The sequence below is a fragment of the Mya arenaria genome, chromosome 3 (assembly GCF_026914265.1).
Source record: "Mya arenaria isolate MELC-2E11 chromosome 3, ASM2691426v1".
NCBI classification, from domain to species: Eukaryota; Metazoa; Mollusca; class Bivalvia; order Myida; family Myidae; genus Mya; species Mya arenaria.
Window position 1 is genome coordinate 50,743,352 of NC_069124.1, and position 25,353 is coordinate 50,768,704.

At 38.3% G+C, this 25,353-nt stretch overlaps 2 protein-coding genes, 1 non-coding gene and 1 pseudogene across 3 annotated transcripts; 3 read left to right on the forward strand and 1 right to left on the reverse strand.

Annotated features, from left to right (window-relative positions):
- The first annotated feature begins 2,515 nt into the window (after positions 1-2,515).
- Positions 2,516-17,833, forward strand: LOC128228313 (proton channel OtopLc-like). The gene is made up of 11 exons (XM_052939553.1): positions 2,516-3,372; positions 6,859-6,995; positions 7,219-7,370; positions 7,526-7,649; positions 10,982-11,114; positions 13,196-13,316; positions 13,760-13,961; positions 14,411-14,565; positions 14,937-15,093; positions 15,927-16,052; positions 16,695-17,833. Exons 1-11 carry the CDS (start codon positions 2,912-2,914, stop codon positions 17,465-17,467), a joined length of 2,541 nt encoding a protein of 846 aa, XP_052795513.1. The 5' UTR covers positions 2,516-2,911; the 3' UTR covers positions 17,468-17,833.
- Trnar-ucg (transfer RNA arginine (anticodon UCG)) lies at positions 14,717-14,789 on the reverse strand. Its single transcript has one exon. It is a non-coding gene; the product is annotated as a tRNA-Arg (tRNA).
- A 567-nt stretch (positions 17,834-18,400) lies between the features above and the next one.
- LOC128226099 (uncharacterized) lies at positions 18,401-20,489 on the forward strand (annotated as a pseudogene).
- A 2,282-nt stretch (positions 20,490-22,771) lies between these two features.
- LOC128229182 (uncharacterized) lies at positions 22,772-24,870 on the forward strand. The gene is made up of 2 exons (XM_052940910.1): positions 22,772-23,005; positions 24,158-24,870. The coding sequence occupies exons 1-2, from the start codon at positions 22,984-22,986 to the stop codon at positions 24,523-24,525; spliced, it is 390 nt and encodes a 129-aa protein (XP_052796870.1). The 5' UTR covers positions 22,772-22,983; the 3' UTR covers positions 24,526-24,870.
- Positions 24,871-25,353: the final 483 nt, after the last annotated feature.

Consider the following 25,353-nt stretch of genomic DNA (forward strand, 5'->3'; position numbering starts at 1 on the left):
GAATCACAAAGGTGGCAATTTCTGTCATTTATATTTATATTCCTCCAACTACCTACTTCAATAGGAAAATGATTGTTTCTTGTTCTAAATCGTATAACATAGTTCAATAATTTTGGCGGTGTTTTAACAAGATAGTTTTCAAATTCAAAACGTTCTTTAAACAATCTATAATTTACACATTTACTTGAAGAGTTCACAGTAGTGTACCATTCGTTTAAAAACAAATCAGACAATTTCTGCTTAACACTCTTTTGTAACCATTTTTTATTTGGAAATTCGTGGCTTTGCCAAACATTAATAAGACCACATTTGATGAAAATATTCTTAACATGTTTAATCCATTTGAAGTCATTAGCTCTAACATTGGCAGAATACAGGAATTTACTCAATGTGACGTTGTATACTGAGATTGAGAGTTTATGACATGATGGAACGATCAAGTTGGACCAGTAATTGACCATACGTGAATCTATATCTATTTGTAAAGGCTTAACACCCGTTTCACCATATATCATACATGTTGGCGTACTACTTTTAACATTTAATATATATTTTAGAAATTTCAATTGGACCTTTTCGAGTATGTAATTGTTGCCAAAACCCCAACATTCACAACCGTATAGTAATATAGGTTTGATAATTTTGTTGTATGATGTATTGGTGGTGGTATTAGTAGTTTATACTCCGGGTCCCGGCGTGGGCACATTGAAGGGTCCCAGAGTGACAGTTCAACCACCACACATCTATCCTGGGCGGTGAACCAGTACTAGGTGCCTTCACTTCTGCAAGGAACTGACAACTTCTATACATGCCAGGGGCAGTGGTACAATGCGAATGGTCGTAGAAAGGATTTCATAACCGATCACAACAGAAGTGACCTGGTCCGCCCGGGAATCGAATTCGGGTTGTCCGATTAACAGTCCAACGCTCTACCGACTCAGCTAACCGGGCGCAAGCGGGTTTTCTCTGGGTACTCCGGTTTCCCACACTATCGCCCAACATCGTGCGAACGAGGGCGATTACTATAATTTGCAATAGCTTGTTTCACTATCGTTGTAAAATTAAATAAGTTTAAACTAGTTTAATCTATGTCGATCATATTGAATTTGATAAGTATTAACTGATAGAAATACACCTGAGAGACCCGTAGGTGCTGATTATGTCAACGCCCATCCTGTCCTGTTTCGGTCACAAATCTAGAGATGTATGTGATGCAAAAAAAATTCCCATAAACGTTATAGAAATGTCGTGTTATGATCAGTTATTTTGCGTGACAGTTTTCTTTTTGTAACGCGATAAATTCCCATTGTCTCAGTAAACAATAGACGCATGCAACATTTAACACCTATTCTCCTGAAAAGTAATAGAAATGTCGGCCATATTGGTGATTATTTGTTGACATTTTGCAGTTCTTATAAATGTTATGGCCCTTTACTTTGTCTGAACAATCTGAAGACTGACATAAAAATGCTTAATGTTGGGAAGTTTTATAACACACATGTTCAGGTTTAACCATTCATTCCAAAACATAACTTGTACTCATTCCTGTATTAAGACGTCATTTGTGGGTATTCATCACTGCTTTTATAATTCTTGTTAACTCTGGAGTTATTGCCCTTTAATTGTACAAAAAAATACCAAATTCACTTTGTCCGCTGTTTAAATTGACCATGTCGTATCCAGGCAATCTTGACCAAACTTGGTAACAATATTATGCGCATTATTCATCAATTGAGTTCGATCAACAAACACCCAGATCTGATCATATTATTCACTCCAGACTTAAGGAAAGTTAACGAAATTTTCTTTAAACCCTCTGGCTTGGGCATTTATTAATCAATCTTTACTAACTGAGAGCATAATATCTCGAACATGTTCGATCGACAACACACTTTGCTCTGGTATCAGTCACACTTGTAATAATGCATAATTGTTTGTTTTATTTGGAGAAATTGACGAAAATTAAATGTTCAACCCAAGGGAATTTAGGCGAATGTTTTTATTTCATGTGTTGACTTGTGCTACTTGACTAACGAACAAAAGTTATCATCTTTAATACAAGATGATTCATTCATAGGTAAAAAAACAACGAATTTTGCATTTTAAATATTGTGTAATTTATACTGTAAGTTTTAAAATTTGTCGAAATTTGATATTCAAAGAAATAATTGGAATCTTTTATAATAACTCTCGAAACAAAAAAAACGTCGCACATTATCCGTAAGTGTATTGCATCATATCATGCAATAATAATACTCATAAAAGCACAGGAAGGGATTTTATGGGCTTAGCTCACCCCCAACGTAATTGATTCCCTGCTACGCTCGCGTAGGGATTTCACCAGCTTCAGCTAATAAAACCCGCCTGGTGACCTCGCGTACACATTTCATTATAAACGGGTGTCGTGTTTCGCTACTGATCCTTTGTTCTGCAACGAGAGAAAATCTGTTTCTAGTTTGTAAACATTCTGTTTAAAGGGGTTGAGATATTTGTTAAATGCACCCAGCACCGCAGATGCGTTTTTTTTTCATCATGAAAACATGCATACCGCTCTTCGGATATAACTACGGCATTCACGGTATCGCTCAAAGGTTTCAAATCCTGTGATGCTAATGTATATTGGCGCCGGGTATTAAGACAGATTCTAGGCGATTTTCAAGATGCCAAGTGGAGTTTTGTTTTATACAGATCGTGAAGATAATCGCTGATAGGAATTTATGGATACAATGAAAAACCTGTCTGAAATAAACAGTGAAGTCCAGGTATCGGTATTTTAATAACTAGTGTAACATCTGCGGAGGAGGATATATTGCTGTATTGATAAAGAAAAAAACTAAAATACTTCTGAATATAAACAGGAAAATGTGACAAAGTTTGTGATTTTCGTTTAAATAAAAACTAGTTGCTGAAAATGGCAGAGTCAATCGGATTTAAAACGTCCGTTAGCTGTCTCCGACCAGGAATTCCGGAATCCGACACAGGGGAAAGTGGAGAAGAGTCCGAGCCGACGTACAGACATTACGACAACTTCGAAACCGACGTATGTCTCACACAAGACGAGGACGATGATGCCGACGACAGCTCCAATCCAGCGTCTAACGTCGTAGTTGACGTCGGTAAAAACTTAAGCGCCGTCGGAACCGGCGCACCTAGTGTGGGAATCGTTAAAAAGTTACTGGGCTCAGCCTCAGTCATCGCTCCAAACCGTACGTCACCGCCGACGGCACCTAAAGTCGACGTCGGCGTAAATAACGTCAATCGCGTTGTGAGTAGTGACTCTGATAGCTGTACGGAAAGCGAACAGACGCTTCCCCAAGGACAGACCACCGACGACACTACAACTAGCACATCCGAGTCGGAAGAAACACAAATGTAAGACATTATGTATATTTTTTAGATTTATTGAGGCCTTAACAACTTATACAAGGTCGTACTACTATTCACGATATTTTGCCGCATCATAATTTACAAGTTGTATTAGTCACAAGTCCAATGAACACACGTACGCTTTGTATATAACAAACCAATATTCTTCTTAGTCTGAAATGACTAACCATCTAATACTAATTATGTTACGCATTGTAGACCTTCTGTAAACATTTGTTTAGTGCCAGAATGTATGGCCAGATGTTTTGACATGCTTTGTCCCCTTTCCGCCAAGGATCACTGGCTTCCAAATATTTGATTAGAAGATAAAAGGACCAGACGGTTGCTATGCCATATTTATTCAAATAAATTGCTACATTTCTTTAGGACTCCGATTTATTGAGCTTTAACTTTGATATTGTCTAAAGACAACACATCTTGATCGTGTTTTACCAGATGCCGTGCCATAGTTATTAAAAAAAAATTCACTACATTTGTTTAGGTCTTCGATTTATTCCGGTTTAACTTTATGGTATTGTCTAAACGACAACACGACTTGGTCAAGTTTTACCAGTTGCCGTGCCATAGTTATTCCAAAAAAAAAATCCCAAAAAAAAAATCCATACATTTGTTTAGGTCTTCAATTTATTCAGGTTTAACTTTGATATTGTCTAAAGACAACACATCTTGAGCTGATCATGTTTTACCAGTTGCCGTGCCATAGTTATTCCAAAAAAAAATCCATACATTTGTTTAGGTCTTCGATTTTTTCAGGCTTAAACTTATTGATATTGTCTTTACGACAACACATCTTGAGCTGATCGTCTTTTACCAGTTGCCGTGCCATAGTTATTCCAAAAAAAAAATCCATACATTTGTTTGGGTCTTCGATTTATTCAGGCTTAACTTATTGCTATTGTCTTTACGACAACACGACTTTATCATGTTTTACTAACTAGTTGCCGTGCCATAGTTATTCCAAAAACAATCACTACATTTGTTAAGGTCTTTGATTTATTCAGTTTTAACTTATTGATATTGTCTAAACGGCAACACATCTTGAGTTGATCATGTTTTACCAGTTGCCGTGCCATAGTTATTCAAATAAATCACTACATTTGTTTTTAACTTCGATTTATTCAGGTTTAACTTTGATATTGTCTTAACGACAACACAACTTGATCATGTTTTACCAGTTGCTGTGCCATAGTTTTTCAAATAAATCACTACATCTGTTTAGGACTTCGATTTATTCAAGTTTAACTTTGATATTGTCTTAACGACAACACAACTTGATCATGTTTTACCAGTTGCGGTGCCATAGTTTTTCAAATAAATCACTACATCTGTTTAGGACTTCGACTTATTCAGGTTTAAGTAATTGATATTGCCTAGACGTCAACACCACTTTATTATGTTTTACCAGTCCTTATTCATTTATTTTAATACGATACACCTTAGAGATCCACTCTTACTCTTAAATAAGATTAACTGCAAGTAATACAATTGTTTTGATATGCATAAAAGGATGAATAAATGTCTAAAACAATGGTTCTTATGAAGAGTACTGCGTTTAATTTGAACGAAAGGTGCAGAAAACATGGTATTTCTACCTTATCCCACTATCGTAGATCACAGTAAAACTTTTAGCACCTACAATCAATAAATATTCTCGCGTTTTCAGCTATTAAATACACGGTTACACTTTTTTTCCATTAATGCATTATTTAGTAAGTAGTTAAAGGTGTACCACTTAAAATTTATGTTTGTGATACGTATGTTTGTATTGATTTTGAATGAGAGTAAAACAAATATTATTGTGTTGTTGGTTTTTCCAAACAGAGCATATTTTAGAGACATTACGGTACTGCACTAAATTGAATCAAAAAGCCATTTGACCACCACCCATGCCGATCTTTATCGGAAGCAATTAGTTCTACATCGGGGTAACTCGGTCTGGCATTATTTTTTGTAAGGGAAAGGAAGAAAATGGTAACTTTTAACAAATGTTAATTCAACTTAATTGAAAACCACGGGCATTTAGTTTCTAATTATTCCTGAAGTGGAAAATTAATGGGAGTTGAATTGTTGACCGCATCCGGGCCATTTTTGATGTGTACCCATTAATACGTCGCTATTGACGGTACATTACTACCGTGAGGGGTGTAGTTTTACAGGGAATATTATCTTTATTATTTTGACAATGTCAGGGGTACCATAGAAGTAAATGCCTTCAACGATATCAAGTAAAAGTTAGTGTTTAGTTTTGGTCTTTGTAACTATTACGTGTGAAGCGCGTTTATAAGCTATCCTTCTTAGCGTTCAGTGCGAACTGCCGCGCGAATGCCTCAAATAAGCCAGTGCGCATGTGTGAGCATCTGTTAGTTTTGAGAATTCTCCTAAATGATTAAATGTTAACAATATGTCTGGCAATACCGTTGGCCTGACCACTTATTATGCCCCCACCCCGAGGGTATATTGCTTTGAACATCTGTCCATCGGTACACCAAACCTTGTCGAGTTCATAACTACAGTATGTTTGGGCTGAAGGTCATCAAACGTGGTAGGGAGGTTGATCATGATCAGCAGGTGACCCCTTTTTATTTTGTGGACAGTAGCTCAACGGTCATGATGACATTGGACACAAAAAGCTTCACCGATTGATTGCTTTAGAAGTATGTTTTGTTGTTCTACGCTCCTCAAACATTGTATAGGAGTTGGTCATGACCAGCAGATGGCCCTTATTGATTTTGAGGTCAGTAGGTTTAAGGTCAGGGTCATGGTGACTTTGACACATGAAGCCTGTCCGATTGATAATAAGAGTATGCTTGGTCCTACGGTCCTCAAACTTGGTAAGGAAGTTGTCATGATCTGCATATGGTCCCTATTGAATTTGAGATCAGCGGATCAAACTTCAGGGCCATAGTGACCTTGAACACCAAACCTTCAATATGAAGAGAACGCTTGGACCTACGGTTTTCAAAACAGGCAGAAAGGTTTGCCAGTACACTTACCACACATACATTTTATGCGACAAATGGGCTCTTGTGGTCTAATAATGGCTATCCGTCGGGCACGGTCTAGTCCGGGGCATTAATCATGTGACCGTGACAGCTCTTGTTTTATAATTATGATATAACCTGGCATCCAAATTGTGGATGGACAACCTTAAATTTATTTGGCTCTGGATTGTTAAGAGGGAATTTACAGCGATGTTGTATCATGTGTTTCCCTCTATTGCTTTGAGCACTGTTAACATCAATGGACAATATTATGAACACCGACCCACCGTTTTCACATAAAGCTGATAAAAGATATCATGCACGTGCAATCAGACCTTTCATATCTTAGTCTTTATGATACACTCGGTATCAAGTTTTGTTTAACGAGAACGAAATGGAAGAAAAAGACCAGTAACTTATGCACATGTTTTGCATGTTGTGAATGTAATTGTATGTGTGTTTTTTATAATGTTTTACTTACTTAATCCAGCTGGGTGCCTGTGAGCAAGCGGCCGTCCGCCAAGCAGCTTGCGGACACGACGACGACGCCTCCGGTGAGCGCCACCTCATCCAACGGAAGTGACGGCAGCCGACCGCAGAGCTACATCATCAAGGCCGGAAGTCCAGGTACACAAACAGCTAATGGTCACGTTTTATTTCGTCTTTCATATCTCTGTTTGTTAAATATTTGACTTTCTTTATGAATGAGACCATACACACCCTTTTCCCTCTTATTATATAGTGCGACGTCGGTTAAGCGGTTAACGTCCTTTAAAGAATGATCTTGACATGGGCAGTATTGAAGGGACTCAATGTTAATTGTATTTCACCATTATCGAATAAATTATAGGTCCGAATGGAGTCGGAACAGGGAGCCTTTCATACATTGCGGAGCGGGTGGCCCGGCGGGAGTCGCGTTCAGGGAGGGCCGGTTCGAGTGAAAGTGCCCGAAGGGGATCCAGGGACAGGGACTCTTGGCACACGTTACAGTCAAACCAGCAGGTATGATGATAAGTCATTTATGTACTATTAGCAGTTAAAATGTTAACAAAAAAGTCTGGCGTTTTTTTTTTATTTACGAACTTCAAGCTGATTTTTTCCATATTTGTAAAACACTATAGCTATCATATTTGTAATTGAAATAACTATGCTTATAGTCGTCGGGAGTGCAAAAGAGGGTGTCACCAAGCAAGCCGATGAGCGCCGTGGGGCTGTTGCGCCATGACGAAGCGACCGGAACCATCACACTCGACATCCGGAACCTGCCCAACGGAGAAATAGGTATACATGTGTGTTGTGATTGGAGTGTGTCTGTATGTAGTGCGATGTTAGATCATGTACAGGTAGTGTTCTTCATTATACCACGTTTATTGCACCTACTAATCAATAGATAACACCACTTTAACGGGAGTTTAGACAGCGGATGATTTCCGACAGGTTGGATATAAACAGGCCTTTTTCAAAAATATTTTAATGCCTTGTACATCTGATCTCCGGTGAAGGGATTTGGCAACTTTTCACGCTCCATGGGAAGGTTTGACAAGAACACTTGTATTTTGTCTAAATTCCTTGTGTATGACCGCCGCCCATATCACCCGGTCACGCTCTCTGCCTCCCCTTTCGGACAATATATTGGTAGGTACGTATAGGCAAGCCGGAACCGACCCACCATTCTCAACTGGAACATGTGTATGTAACGTTTACGTAGAAAATGGTGTCACACGGGTATGCTGTGTTGCATTATTAAGTTATTTCATGGTTTTACATTATACTTACCAGAACCCTTAATATCTGCCACAATTTCAAACGGAGACCTAGTTGTTGTGGTTGTGATACCCATTGTTACAATGAAGTGTATAATTGTGGGACTATATTTCACAGGTAACGACCTAATTGCTTTTAGACCAACGTGCCCTAAAATTTTACACTTTTGATTATGGCTTTTTATGGAACACTCGTAACGTTGGGAAACCTCCCTGAACAGTTGAAAGATGGAATATGATACATGGTACGCAATATAACTATTGGTACTTGTGTCTGGCATAATTTTCGCGAGCAACGGCTAAGTAATACTGAGTTATTTACCCTTGAATATAGATTATGCTTCGTATTGGGTAATATACGGTGTCATGTGCGGTCGTTTGAACTCGCATCCACGACTTCGTTCCTACGACCTAGTATCATTAATCAAAATAATAACATACATATTAGTTGGAGCGAGTTGACCAGTCGTGGACACGACATAACTTAGCTCTGTGACCACGAGAAACCCAAGTCGTGGAAACCAGATAGTAAGTCGTCAAAACGAGTTAGTTAGTCGTGGTCACAAGATAAAAAATACAAATGACACATCTAATTCACCAGTAAGAGTTCTGCTACAAATTGCCATTTTAAGTGTTAAAACGACGTTTTTGCCCTGTTATTGATATTGGTGGTGGTGTGTGTGTGTGGGGGGGGGGGGTCGTAGCTATAAGGGTGTGGCAGAACTCAACCTGCCCCTGTGGTCGTTTACATGCTTGCAAAAGTACCGAGCATTAAAACCAAAAGTAGATTCAACAATGCTTCCGGCATCTATTTCTATAGCAAGCCAAGATTTGTTTTTGAGATTCAAAGTGTCTGCTTCTGGGAGAAATGAAGACAGTTGGGTTAAACTAAACACTTGAACAAAACCATCACTTAGATTAGGTAGCATCCCCACCTTTCAAGCGGACACTTCGTTATCCAGTGTCGGTAATCCATCACCATGATGGCAGCCTCTAGTTGTCTGTAGAAACTACCAGAACACCCAACCCAGACTTGACAGTTTGTTTCCGCTAATCACCTCAATTGACCTGTAGCCGTCGTCCTGATGTGTGCATAGGTGGGGCTATCAGTCAGAGATGGTGGAAACAATGGTTGTGATATAATTATATACATACAGTATAAGTGTATATACTTATATCAAACATACATGTGTCCTCCATCTCTGGCTGATACTGCCACCCTTGGATGTATTCCTATAATCCTTACAATGAATCTTGTCCATGATAATACTGTTAAGTGGTCTGCTATAAAGGTTTTGAAGGGCACAATATAGGTTTGATGCAAAAGGTATCTATTTCTTGATTTTAATGCATGAATAATTTATGTTTAACTCGTTTGATTTGAAAGATCAAAATAAAAAGAGCATATGCTTTGTGTACAGATTAAAATATATTAGTTTTTATAAAACCTTTTTTTTTCAAGTAATCGCTACGTGGCCACTTAAATCCCAGTTAAAAGGGCCTAGATATCGCTAATTAATTTTATACTTACACAAATCATATTTTGTTTTTATCAATAAAGTAGACATTAAAACGATTTTGCATGGCCTAATTATTTATATATATTATCAATATACGTCCAAATTGTCCAATAGCAAAAGCACACTGGCACACTTAACGCAGGTTAATTAACTCAATTACATTTGGGCTTATCAGTGAACGGCAGCATCTAAGTTCGCAAATTCAATTTATTATTTCTCGTACTTAACTCTGTTAATATGAATATATCATATGATTATGATTATGTTTGTACCAGACATTTGTCTTCATAAACATTCAGGTGATCTTAAGTATTCATTGAGTATACATTATATGTAAATGTATATGGTTTCATACCCCCCAAGCAGATTTGAGCCATCTGCAAACTTTTAATAGCCGCACTGACCTTTAAACATACAAGAGTTATCATTTATCTATTACATTTTTACAATCCTGAGATGAAGAAAAAACTGATTTTAAAGCTACAGTTAACATCCCGTTTGAACTTAAGCCTCCCCATGATGCCATTCATGATTAGGCTGATATATCTTCTATCATCGCTGTTCATCTTCCCAACGTTTAATTCCGACATTAAAATCGTTTTTAAGGGACTTTTTATAATACACAACAGGCCGCTTGGTATTGCTTGCCTTTTCATATATATCTTTTCAAGAGATACATTCCAGAAAAAATGATGGTAATTCATTTTGATTAATGCAGCGTGGAATCCATAACATGAGTTTCAGGGTCAAATGATGAGTTCAAAGAAATGTATAGCTAGGTAATTTTTGTAATGATAATTTGTTGGATGTTACTTAATTCTCTTAATGATGCACGTGCAGATTTATTAAGAACCATGGCAATGGAAATTGGAAAGGAGATCCTGGAAGGTGAGTGATGTTGGATAATGTTCTTTCATGCCATACATTAATCAGAATTTTGAAAGAATTGCGTATGTTCCAGTAATGTGAGTTTCAGTATACATTCAGTATGAATTATGTACACAATATAATATAAAAGTTAGATATCGTTTATTATAAAAGAAGAAGAAGAAGAAGAAGAAGAAGAAGAAGAAGAAGAAGAAGAAGAAGAAGAAGAAGAAGAAGAAGAAGAAAACGAAGAAAAAGAAGAAGAAGAAAGAAAGAAAACAGTCGACTATATTGACATACATAAATGATGTATGACATATTTGTAAATGCAGGTTCTCAGTATTTCGTGATTTCTGGCATATCCCCACTGTTAAACAGGATTCGTCTACTTTCAAACTACAAATCATATAAAAACATTAAGTTAAATGAATTGATCTCATACCCATTGTTTTTCTAACTTCAGGTCTTGGCGAGGATGACGAGCACGTGACGCCGGGGAGCGGCGAGGACGCAGGTGTCACAGGAACAGTCAGCTCCCCGATGGTCCGATCCCCGCCCCCTCAACGGCGTCCGTCCTCAGACTTTGCACGAATGGGGTATGTACATCATGCCAAATCGACTAAATTATCTGAAAAAGTTTTTTTTCCTTTGGAAAGTTTGAAGTATATACTTCAACTTTACCGTTGTTCTAGACACGTTTTACATGCAAACAAATGTTCATGCCGGAGCAGACGTTGAACAATTGCTCATAAGATATCCAATTTCAACCGATATCTTTAAACAAGTGATATTGTTTTCATGTTAATCTTTATTGGCCTTTAATTTTGGCACTATCTTCATTCTGATAACATTGTTCGGCAGCATGAAAAAAAACCTTGTTATTGTCAGCACCTAAAGTGCTTACAGCCCGATTTGATTCGCACCACAGATATACTACATTTGCTCGATGTGCTTTCGTGTCCCTCTTGTACTGAGTTAATGCACCAGTCAATTGTAACCACGCCCCCCCCCTTCCAGGTCCGAGGTGTATACCTTTGAAAGGCGGGGAAATGTGCCGTGTTTTTACCTTCAAGATGGCGGGGAATGGGATTTACCTAGGGTCCCTGGGGTGCGGGGCATTTGGCGGTGATTTTATTGGACCGCATGTCAAAGTCCCACCTGTTTCCTGATCCTGGGGGGGGGGGGGGGGGGGGGGCGTTGTTACAATTGACCGGTGCATAACACATACAACCCTCTCTCTGCACTGGCAAGCGCTACAACAAACGTATGGAGCTATGATTAGCACGTGTATTGCGATATAAGTACATGTACTATATATATTTAATAGTACCTGTTGAAATGACCTTGACATGGTTGTTGTTCATATTCGTGTGCAACATCAAGGCGTTGGTTTCAAGATAATATGTTGGCTGGATGCATCGTCATCCCATCAAAACCATCTGCATCTCTCCCCATGTTCGTTGGACATATTTTGTGTTTCGCCATCGGCTGTTGAGGCCTTGGGCATTGATAACAAACAGACTCAAGACCGAGAACATACTCAGACTCAAGACCGGGAACATACTCAGACTCAAGACCGAGAACATACTCAGACTCAAGACCGAGAACATACTCAGGCTCAAGACCGAGAACATACTCAGACTCAAGACCGAGAACATACTCAGACTCAAGACCGAGAACATACTCAGACTCAAGACCGAGAACATACTCAGGCTCAAGACCGAGAACATACTCAGGCTCAAGACCGAGAACATACTCAGGCTCAAGACCGAGAACATACTCAGGCTCAAGACCGAGAACATACTCAGGCTCAAGACCGAGAACATACTCAGGCTCAAGACCGAGAACATACTCAGACTCAAGACCGAGAACATACTCAGACTCAAGACCGAGAACATACTCAGACTCAAGACCGAGAACATACTCAGACTCAAGACCGAGAACATACTCAGACTCAAGACCGAGAACATACTCAGACTCAAGACCGAGAACATACTCAGGCTCAAGACCGAGAACATACTCAGACTCAAGACCGAGAACATACTCAGACTCAAGACCGAGAACATACTCAGGCTCAAGACCGAGAACATACTCAGACTCAAGACCGAGAACATACTCAGACTCAAGACCGAAAACATACTCAAACTCAAGACCAAGAACATACTCAGATTCAGAAAAGCACTTTTACTAAATTGCGAAAAAAATCGTCTTCTTTCTATTTATTTTGCACAAGTGACTATTTGTACAATTTCAATTAATGAGGACATTCAGCAAATAACATCATCAATACTCAACTGGAAGGAATGTTTTGAGTCTCGAGACTGAACTCAGACTTGTACTCTGTAGACTGTTCGTACTCTAAGCTCATGGGCCCGTATTCGCTAACGTTCTGATTTTGAATTTGAGACTAGGCCTCAGAAAGTTATTTTGTTGTTAAATTGCTATACTAGGACCAAGATGGTTTATAATGAATGTTTGTGTTACAATGTACACATAATCTGCTCTACAATCCGGCACACATACTTTGTCAAAATAAGTTATGATATAGATATTTTGAAACTTTAAAAAAATCTGAAATTTTGACTCAAGACGTAAATGAAACGGACCCAGGTATACGAATCGTAAATAGCAAATAATGATTTATCTACAGCACCAAATTATCTGCATCTATTCCCAGGTTCGGTGAGAGCCTCTGCGTTCTGGTTAGCGGGCTGTACATGTTGTGTCTTGTGGTTGCTGGCCTCGTTATTCCGCTGGCACAAGCTTTTGCAGTTAAATCATATCCGGCACTTTTTGAGGTACGTTTGGTAATTGAAATAGCTGTTCTTTTATACGATAAATGTAACGTTTTAGTAAATGTACCCACTAAATGAGTCATGTATTATTAGCGTCCAATAAATGGCATGCGGATAAGTTACAACGATATTTTAATACACGCACGCTTCTTATTGAACGTTTCACAACTTGCATTAGAAGCTCCGCCTCCTACTTACTGTTCGGGTATGAGAAGCAATATTTAAACGAAAACTAAGTTGACACTCTCAAATATACACAAATATTTTCAAGATAAGTTTTTTGAATCAGTCCGAAAGAAAAACTACAAAATGCTCCAATAGCGAGAAAAGCATCAACAACAAATACAAATAAAATCTCATTTGTGCTTAAAAGTTTTTGACAAAGATTCCACGGCAAAAAGAACACTTATTTTTTTAAGTACGTGTTTATATGTTTTATGTTACAGGGTTTCTACATCTACCTGTACATCCTTAGCATCGCGTTTCTGACGTACGTTTACACGTACCTTCTACGTATGCGCACCGTCCCGCGCAAGAGACGCGAACGCACGGTTGTTTCGTCACTTCCGCCAGCAAAGAGACGCAGCCCTCTGGAGAGCATGGAGGAACCGCAGACGGGCAGCTTCTATCTCCGGCTTGGAGCTGTCGGTACAAAAATTAACGACGACTTAAACTGTCAAAATGATAACAATCCGTTACATACAATAACAATAATGTTTAGATCCTGCAAACGAATCATAGCCATAGCTCGGAATTGATCTTAACACACAGCTGGCCGACGATATAGTTCATATACATATTGACGTCATATTTATACATCTGACGTCAGACTGGTTTCGAGTTGAAGTTTGATTCGGTGTGACGTCCAAATTCCGACTATGGATTAAAGCAATGTTATGGCCAAACATTGATACCAATTGTATCTTTTTATCGTTAGTTCAACGTCATTTAGGCGTTACACAATTGAGCCTGACCTTATAGTCCTTAGAACCGAAAGAAGCCAATATTTAACGTCATTTTGACGAATAACCTACGCCTTATAAATACTTACAAGCATTTCAGCGAGCGGATTATTAACTGACACATATTTGTTACAGGGTTCGGAATAGGTAGCATGATCAAGAGCGGTCTCCATTTCGGAGAGTATTTCGAGATGACGTCATCCTGCAGTCACGTGCTGCACGGGATCCGCCCCATCTTGCATCTGTGTTTTACCTTCACACAGCTATACTTTGTATTTCTGAACTCCAAGGTATATAGAATTATTATCTTTAATAATGCTTAAGCTTGATAACTAGTATTTTTGAAAAAAAATATACTTGAGCCTACTTCAGTTATAAGCCATGATAATTCCTTTCGCATTTATAAGGAAAATACTCCGATAATATGGATGTTTTAAAAAATGACCCCGACGAGACTCGAACTCGCAATCTTCTGATTCGAAGTCAGACGCCTTATCCATTAGGCCACGAGGCCGATATATTCATAATAATATGTCTTGTTATGGAACGCTCCTTATTATTATTATTTTTTATTTTTTATTGAGGAATAAAATTACTTGCGTGGGACTAAATACTGTAGACAGACACAGTATCAAGACAATCTTATTCCATTTACCTCTAGATGTGTACCCGTCAGTACAGCTACTTGGCGAGGTTCGGGCTGATGCACATGCTGGCCACCAACGTGGCCGTGTGGCTGCAGGAAGTGGTCCGAGAGACGCTCAGGGAACTCGCCACCAACGAAATGGACAGCTACCGCATGTTGAACATCACTGCTGGTTCGAACACAGAGTTGAACAAATATTCAGCCTCAAATATTATGGGGGTTCTAAAAAGTTATATTTTAAATACATGCCGCCGAAAAACTATTACTTTGAACGTTGTAATTTAACTAGCTGAAAAAAAAAACGTTTAGAAACTTTTTAAGCATTATCTTGACAGTAATGAATTTTAAGTTAATGCACTAGTCAATTGTAACCACGCCCCCCCCCCAAGTCCGGGGATAGCCGGAGAAATGGGTCGTGTTTTTACCTTCCAGGTGGCCCCGCGGTGTCGGGTAACTGCTGTGGTTTTGTATTCGCGCAAAATATAGCGGGGAATGGGCCTTACCTAGGGTCCCTGGGGTGTGGGGTATTTGGCAGATATTTTACCATCAGTTCGTCTCCGCAGGGCGGGGATTTTACCAGGGATTGGCTGGATCTGCTATTCCCCGGACCTGGGAGCCGTGGTTACAATTGACTGGTGCATAAATATGAACCTCTTATTATAAAGAGTACCATTTTAATATTTGATATGACTGTCACATGCTCATTAATGTCGGCCAGTGCGGGTATCGAATCTGAGACCATTTGCTTGCAAGTCAGGTGCTCTACCATCTGAGCCCACCGGTCTAATAACACACGTTCAATGACATGTGTGAGTCAGTACCGTGACATTACTATATTTATATTAGTGATTGTTTAGACTTGTATTATTGAATAAGTTGTATTGAATAAGTTGTATTGAATGCGGACTCAGCTGACGATGGCCCTAATTTGGCAAGACGTTGATTGATAATCGTTGTAGTAACATTATGTGTATTATCCACAAACTCTTATCCGGGCATTTCCAGGTCAAGTGCTGTCGAAGGTTGTTGAAGAACCGCCGTGTCACGGGGACTCGCTGATGGGGGAGGTTGTTGGAATGGCCAGCTCTTACCTGTATCCCTGCTCTGTACTTTACAGTGTCGTCTGCGCATGTAAGTTCCCTGTGACCTGCAGTAATTGTGAGAGTGGAAACATTTAGTTTTTTGTTACAATCTCTGTATCAATTACAGAGATGTCAACAAAAAACTAAATGCTTCCACTAATGGCACCGGATTTTCAATCTGAAATTATTTTTTATAGTTGAAGACCTTTTGTAATTCCAAACTTAAAATTACTATGCTAAAATGTAAAAAGTTATCGAAACAATATTTTACTTAAAACTGTCTATTAATTCAGTTGTATGACAGTAGCATGTCTATATATTCTATGTACAGTAAAAAGTGCACATTCATGAAAAAAATCAGTTAAATTTTGGCCTCGTATTTAAAGAAAAATCAGTTCGAAAATCCGGTGCCCGTGCACCATACCTGTGCTGTGTGCCGCAACGTCATCTGTGCTTGTTATTTTGACGCAATGCCTTTGTTATTGTATTAATTCAGCAGCAATAAGAAAATGAATATAAATATTTAAGTATAAATCGTCATCTACACATTCTCAATGGCTTCTTCAACAACTGGAACATAACCCATTTTGAAATCTTGAATGTAACACCGCGTTTATTTTGTATTGTTATCAACTGCATAAACTGAACATGTAAACATAATGGTACTGTATGACATTGGGTCTCCTTTCAGTTATTCTGTTTGTGATGTGGCTGAAGCTTGGGCACAAGGAGGGGAAACCGGAACAGGAAGTAGGCGTCTCTAAGTCAGTTGAACGCTCGAGTGTGGATTGCTCCAACTCCAGCAGAGGGTTGTTTCTCGGCATCATCGTTTTCGTGGCAGCTGTTATTATCCTTATAACATTTTTCGTACTTGTACGTACAGAAAACTTCTTGAACACGGCAGTACGGCTAGATCATCTCGGCGATGTTGCATTGTTTGTGGTGACAATTATAGCCGTGGTGCTAGTGTTTCACCGGACATACGGACTGAGATACCCTGAACACGACACAGGACCAGGGTTTGAGGACGCTATGCTAGTCCTATCTCTTATTGGAGTGTACTTGCTGTGTGTTGCAAACATAATTGCAGCAAGTCTGACAATAGAAAAACTTTGCGGCCATCTTGTTATACTTTCGAACTCTCTCCGACTCGTCCAAGCCACGGTGCAGACTGTTTACCTACTGTGCACAATGCGTCGAAGAGTCTGGCGCAGGGAACAGGCGGAGAAAAGGTCCGGAAGAGAATTTGTAACATTTTTGCTCATTTGTAACATTGCATTGTGGGGTATGAACATTTTTGAGGTCCAAATGTCGAACGCTAACCCTTTGCAGGAGGAGTTTTATGGTCACGTGACGTGGAGCATCATTACGCATGCGTCGTTACCATTGGCGATAATGTTTAGATTCCTGTCCACAGTGTGTCTTGCAAACATCTGGAAGCATGCGTGGAGGTTGAAGATGTAATAGTTGGACATTCTATCGACCCGTTTTACATGTATCCTTACATTACTATTATTTATCTAGTCATCTATAATATTGTTCATGTCTAAATTATCATTTTCATACTTGTATATATAATTATATTTTATAGCATAATATTTGTACACTTATATTTTTAGAAATTGTTTACAAAGCTATGCAAAGCCATGACATTTGGATGGATACTTGTCTTTTAAGTTTTATATGCATGTAATGTACTTGGAAGGTCCAAATAAAGTATTTATTAATGTGATTGTGTGTTTTAACTATTATTATTCTTTATTAATAAATTATGGGCCGAATGTTCAGAACTTCGTTAAAGTTAACAGCGTGATTAACGTGATCGTTGAAAACTTTTGATGATGTGCTCATATATTTTAATAAATCAAGTACAGCTGTATTTGTTGTCTCAACTTGTCATTAAGCATATCTCTTAATTTCGATTTAAACAGACTTGTAAGAGTATTCCACCATATCTCGTCGATTATTTGTGGGCCAATGATACAATACGAATTTCAGTCAAGTCAAAGTAAAAAAAAGCGTTTATTCTCTAATTTCATACCCATAGCACACACACACGCGCGGACAAGTACGCACACACGCACGCACGCACGCACGCACGCACGACAGTTGTATTACAGTTGTACGACATTGCACGTCAGTTGTACGACATTGGACGACAGTTGCACAACATTGCACGACAGTTGTACGACATTGCACGACAGTTGAATAACATTGCACGAAAGTTGTACGACAGTTCATCGACATTGCACGACAGTTGTTCGACATTTCACGACAGTTGTACGACATTGCACGACAGTTGTTCGACATTGCACGACAGTTGTACGACATTGCTCGACAGTTGTACGACATTGCATGAAAGTTGTTCGACATTACACGACAGTTGTACGACATTGCATGACAGTTGTACGACATTGCTAGACAGTTGTACGACAGTTGTACGACATTGCATGACAGTTGTTCGACATTGTACGACAGTTGTACGACATTACTAGACAGTTGTACGACATTGCTAGACAGTTGTACGACATTGCACGACAGTTGTACGACATTGCACAACAGTTGTACGACATTGCACGCAGTTGTTTGACATTGCACGACAGTTGTTCGACATTGCACGACAGTTGTACGACATTGCTCGACAGTTGTACGACATTGCTAGACTGTTGTACGACATTGCACAACAGTTGTACGACATTGCTAGACAGTTGTACGACATTGCATGACAGTTGTACGACATTGCTATACAGTTGTACGACATTGCACAACAGTTGTACGACATTGCTAGACAGTTGTTCGACATTGCACAACAGTTGTACGACATTGCTAGACAGTTGTACGACATTGCTAGACAGTTGTTCGACATTGCTAGACAGTTGTACGACATTGTACAACAGTTGTACGACATTGCTAGACAGTTGTACGACATTGCATGACAGTTGTACGACATTGCTATACAGTTGTACGACATTGCACAACAGTTGTACGACATTGCTAGACAGTTGTTCGACATTGCACAATAGTTGTACGACATTGCTCGACAGTTGTACGACATTGCTAGACAGTTGTACGACATTGTACAACAGTTGTACGACATTGCTAGACAGTTGTACGACATTGCTAGACAGTTGTACGACATTGTACAACAGTTGTACGACATTGCTAGACAGTTGTACGACATTGCTAGACAGTTGTACGACATTGTACAACAGTTGTTCGACATTGCTAGACAGTTGTACGACATTGCATGACAGTTGTACGACATTGCTAGACAGTTGTACGACATTGCACAACAGTTGTACGACATTGCTAGACAGTTGTTCGACATTGCACAACAGTTGTACGACATTGCTATACAGTTGTACGACATTGCACAACAGTTGTACGACATTGCTAGACAGTTGTTCGACATTGCACAACAGTTGTACGACATTGCTAGACAGTTGTACGACATTGCATGACAGTTGTACGACATTGCTATACAGTTGTACGACATTGCACAACAGTTGTACGACATTGCTAGACAGTTGTTCGACATTGCACAACAGTTGTACGACATTGCTAGACAGTTGTACGACATTGTACAACAGTTGTACGACATTGCTAGACAGTTGTACGACATTGCACAACAGTTGTACGACATTGCTATACAGTTGTTCGACATTGCACAACAGTTGTACGACATTGCTAGACAGTTGTTCGACATTGCTATACAGTTGTTCGACATTGCACAACAGTTGTACGACATTGCTATACAGTTGTACGACATTGCACAACAGTTGTACGACATTGCTAGACAGTTGTTCGACATTGCACAACAGTTGTACGACATTGCTATACAGTTGTACGACATTGCACAACAGTTGTACGACATTGCTAGACAGTTGTTCGACATTGTACAACAGTTGTACGACATTGTACAACAGTTGTACGACATTGCACGCAGTTGTTTGACATTGCACGACAGTTGTTCGACATTGCACAACAGTTGTACGACATTGCTATACAGTTGTACGACATTGTACAACAGTTGTACGACATTGCACAACAGTTGTACGACATTGCACGCAGTTGTTTGACATTGCACGACAGTTGTACGACATTGCTAGACAGTTGTACGACATTGTACAACAGTTGTACGACATTGCACGCAGTTGTTTGACATTGCACGACAGTTGTACGACATTGCACAACAGTTGTACGACATTGCTAGACAGTTGTACGACATTGTACAACAGTTGTACGACATTGCTAGACAGTTGTACGACATTGCTAGACAGTTGTTCGACATTGCACGACAGTTGTACGACATTGCACAACAGTTGTACGACATTGCTATACAGTTGTACGACATTGTACAACAGTTGTACGACATTGCTAGACAGTTGTACGACATTGTACAACAGTTGTACGACATTGCTAGACAGTTGTACGACATTGCATGACAGTTGTACGACATTGCACAACAGTTGTACGACATTGCTAGACAGTTGTTCGACATTGCACAACAGTTGTACGACATTGCTAGACAGTTGTACGACATTGCACAACAGTTGTACGACATTGCTAGACAGTTGTACGACATTGTACAACAGTTGTTCGACATTGCTAGACAGTTGTACGACATTGCACGACAGTTGTACGACATTGCTAGACAGTTGTACGACATTGCATGACAGTTGTACGACATTGCTAGACAGTTGTACGACATTGCACGACAGTTGTACGACATTGCTAGACAGTTGTACGACATTGCACGACAGTTGTACGACATTGCTAGACAGTTGTACGACATTGCACAACAGTTGTACGACATTGCTAGACAGTTGTACGACATTGCACAACAGTTGTACGACATTGCTAGACAGTTGTACGACATTGCACAACAGTTGTACGACATTGCTAGACAGTTGTACGACATTGCACAACAGTTGTACGACATTGCTAGACAGTTGTACGACATTGCACAACAGTTGTACGACATTGCACAACAGTTGTACGACATTGCACGCAGTTGTTTGACATTGCACAACAGTTGTACGACATTGCACAACAGTTGTACGACATTGCTAGACAGTTGTACGATATTGCCTGTACGACATTGTGATTTCAATGAAAACATCTGTTTGACATCCCATCGACTTAAGCAAAGTTTTACTTGCCGTTTCTCGAGTCGAGTGAGTCAACACAATAGCATCGTTAGTAGCGACCATCCTATTGGAAGAGATTCCTTAGATAATTTTAGGATCAATGATACGAAACTGGTATGACATTCGACGAGTTTCTTCGACATAAGTTAGTTGGTAATGGAGTGATTGCGATATATTTTGCAATAGGTAAACGTGTAAATCGATTTCGAAAAAGCACGTGGAATGACGTTATGAGCCATACCTCGACTCACGGGTTTTGAGCTGCGTGATTTAAAGATTTGTACACTAAAATATGAGTTGTCTTTCAATTCATATACAAAAGCATACATGCCACGACACATTTGTCTCAGTATTTTTACACCGAAATTGGAAGAAGTCCAATGTCTGCTTTTTTAAACAGGTTAACTTATATCGACTTATTACATTCATCTCCTTTCATAGCTATAAATTCACTGATATAACGTTTATTTTTCTTACTTAGTATGCCGTGTCGCGCGGTGTTGAAATATATAAAGATAATTGGCTGAATTATGAAAAAAACACGAAGGACAAATATTATCAAGAGCGACTCAAATTTCGTTAATTCGATTTTGTTATTTAATTGTATTTGTTATAATTGAAAAGTCGTAAAGCAAAACGGGGACTTAATAAGGCATGCCCAAATTAAGACATGTGCTTAATATAAACCGAAAGAAAACTTCAAATTTCACAGTATATGTTTCAATCAATCAATCAATCAATCAATCAATCAACGATTTAATCAAGCAATCAGTCATCCACTTCATAAAAAAATAAAAATAAAATCAATTATTATATAAAAACAGGATTCAATCAAATCTAAAATTTCTCTCTTCAAAACACAAATCGTTGTCTTGCTGTTGATTAGAAAATTAATTTACCATACTCTTTGGATACAAACTATGTTCACTATTAACACAAAGCTGCGCTCACACGGATTGATCGTTTTGATGTCTGTCGTTTTGACATTTTTTTCTTCAATTTCTGTCCTTTAATGAGCCAATTATTGCGTAAAGGTTTGGAAAACAGCGGTATAAGACTTTATACTAAATATCAGATTGTAGTTTGTCATATTTACAAAGTTCATAACGAAAATTGATGTTTTATGGCTATAAGCATTAATTACGCTTTAAGAGTAATGACATTTTCCGCATTTTACCAAACATTTGAAATCGACCCTATTGTGAATTATCTAATACGATTGAATTGAAGGCATGATTCCCATATCAGCCGATTCTAAAACAAATACTTTTGAAAGTGTCAAAACTGACAATCTGTGAGAATGCAGCTTTAATTCAATTGCTGTGTTTGGTGGCATATTTTCATTGATAAACCAAAGTCAGTTTTTCGATTGATGAGTCTCCTGTTAATACAATCATACAGTTTCTTTGTTAATTTGGCCTTTAATATTAAGAAAATAAGATAAATCCATATTAATAAAATGTATTCGCTCATCAAACGTCCAATGTTTATTCAACACTCTAACCATGTTTACGAAATCGGCAGTTCCTTGATCCTATACCGCTCCGCTGCACCCACATTGAACGTCTTCTATAGAAGCTGCTTGGAGCTGTTTGTCGATAATGTAATCATGGCCGTATATGAAATGACAATTTAACAACGGCCTAGTCAGTTTCATTTGCGATAAATTGATCAATTTGCGTAAATTTATTTTATTCAATGGTTTATTACTGTAAACGACGTATGCGATGATCTATAAACAACATGGGAAACGTCTTTTATCTCGATTGCATATGTTTGTGTGTGAACTCTGATATTTGTTGGGATGGATCTGTTTGAAAATGTAAAAACATGACTACTACTACTACAGCAGGTGAGTATATTTTAAAGATTTAAATATTAAGTAAAGACAAATGCATTTCTTGTTGTAGAATTTAATACTTATTGTCGTTGTTTTAATTTACTCAGTAGTCGATATCTTTTAATCCATGAATAATACAGATTTAAAAGGACATAGTTGATAATACGATCAATGTCAACTTTAATTAAGAAGGTAATCCAAATAAAAAAAAATGTCAAAGACTTACAAACTTAACTCAAATCAACATTGTTTATTACATTAAACTTACATACATGCTTATAGCAATAAAGAACAGCAGCAAAGACATGAAATTAGGTAAAAAAATGTTTTAACAGAAGAACACGGCATGTTTAAGGATAAAAAGGGGAAAACTATTTTGCATTGCATATAAACCTTGACGGGTTGATTAGAGTTTTCCTCGTTTTTTTTTTTTTTCGGATAATAAATTGATAGATATTTGCTTTGTTGGCAAAGTGTCATAATATTTTTTTTGTATATTTGGTTCTTTATGGAAAAAAAAAACGGAAGGTTAGACACACCAACACATATTCATTGTTAAAATATTTATTTATTGCATGTGGCGAGCTATATTGCGTTAGAGATCATAATTTTATAGCACTATAATTATGAACCTCTAAATGTGGAACGCCCAACGCCCCTCAAAAGTAATACTTATTGTTTTTGTTTTACTAAAAAAACGAAAAGATGACTTACTGGAAAGTTGGTGATTGTTTTCGTCAGAAGCTTTGATTAACTTATATTCTGTCCGGCAATCTCACTTGCGGAGACATGAGCGTAAAAGAAACCTAACATATAATCATTATTATTAACAAATTTGGCCGTTTTTATTAATGAGTTGCTTCAAAATCTCACAAGCCTTCGGAAGGCGCTCCACATCTTATCATATGAAAAACACTTGCTTATCTGAAACTTTGATCGCTATTAGAAGTTGTTGTTTTTAAAATCTAAACTATCTTAATATCACCACTTTCAACGAGTTTGACATTTATGATACTAGTATTTCAATTTTTCATTTGAACATGAAAACTGTTTGTGACGCAGATACCTCAAATGTTACCATTTATCTTCAAGTTGACATGAAATACACTGTGTTATCTTTTCTTTAAAAAATGCATTCTGTTAACAAATCTTATATATTTTCAGCGACAGAAATAGTAAAAGCGGTGGAATTTGGTTACGTTAACTACATTTTAATTGCTGTAAGCAGCGCGCTTGGACTGGCGTTTGTTGTTGGCGTTATTGCCATCATTTACAAAGAGATAAGCAGGCGACACAATGCCAAACTCATGGATTTCAAACAGAAACTAAACATCAGACGTAAAGGAATAAGTGGCGGGTCGGCTTTACGTCGTGGAATTTCAACAGAAAGTATGACGCCGTCGGAAATGACGTCATATATCCAGTTGACAGAGACGCCGACGTCATTGAGATCCAGCTCCGCATGGACGCCAAGCCCCGTGACCAGAAACAGCTGTAGTGATACACCCACTTCGGGCAACTTTTCGCTATGAACTTTTAGTATGAATTCATAAACTGATCATGGATTTTCAATCCGCAAATAGCGTACAAAAATGAGAACTATGAAGTATTTCATGTTTATATTTTGCGACTCGAAGAAACTGATAGCCTTCTTAACTACTGTCGTTGCATTGGTTTATATACACATTGACATATTCTAGTGCCTTTTCTAATATATTTTATTTTGACCCCATTTCGTGCCAAAATATAAATTTATATGGTACATTGTATGTTCAATGTATTATGATTCTAGTTTACTGGAAATTCTTTGTCGAATCACGGGATTTCAGACCATGTATCGGATGTCTCAATTTGAATAAAATTCAGCTTAACTGTAATTGCATATCAATAACCATTATTTATCCAATACAAAAACTTAAGGAGGAAATACAACACTATTAATGATCTGCTTCAGTATGACAGTATAGGTAGTTGAGGACACATTTAGTGATTCTGTTTTTACTTTTGTTCAGTTAATTAAAATGAATTCAAACAAATTCCCGCTTCAATCAATCAAATACGTTAACGACTATTGTTCTCAGATGACGGATGTGTGGTATACTAGATTGCCCCTACTTTAGATAAGTCAGACATGTCACCAGAAATAACTTCGTATGGAAGAAAATCAATCATCAAGCTTTCATAACGAGAGGCGACCGGATATTAATCGTGGACGGGTGGTTGTCTTCGCGACACGGGTTCTCTGTTGCCTCGTGACGCATTATAGGCAATATCTTGCAGGTTTTATTTCTACTATTAAATTCAAGACAATTTATTAAATGTGAGGCCTGTTTTTGTTTTACTTGGATTGTTATTTCTAC

Bases quoted from the DNA above. Each gene is read 5' to 3' on its own strand.
- LOC128228313 (XM_052939553.1), top strand. From the start codon at position 2,912: ATGGCAGAGTCAATCGGATTTAAAACGTCCGTTAGCTGTCTCCGACCA. The intron at 7,650-10,981 runs GTATACATGTGT...TTCTAACTTCAG, and splicing joins CCTGCCCAACGGAGAAATAG to GTCTTGGCGAGGATGACGAG. The intron at 13,962-14,410 runs GTACAAAAATTA...TATTTGTTACAG, and splicing joins TCTCCGGCTTGGAGCTGTCG to GGTTCGGAATAGGTAGCATG.
- LOC128229182 (XM_052940910.1), top strand. From the start codon at position 22,984: ATGACTACTACTACTACAGCAG. The intron at 23,006-24,157 runs GTGAGTATATTT...ATATATTTTCAG, and splicing joins GACTACTACTACTACAGCAG to CGACAGAAATAGTAAAAGCG.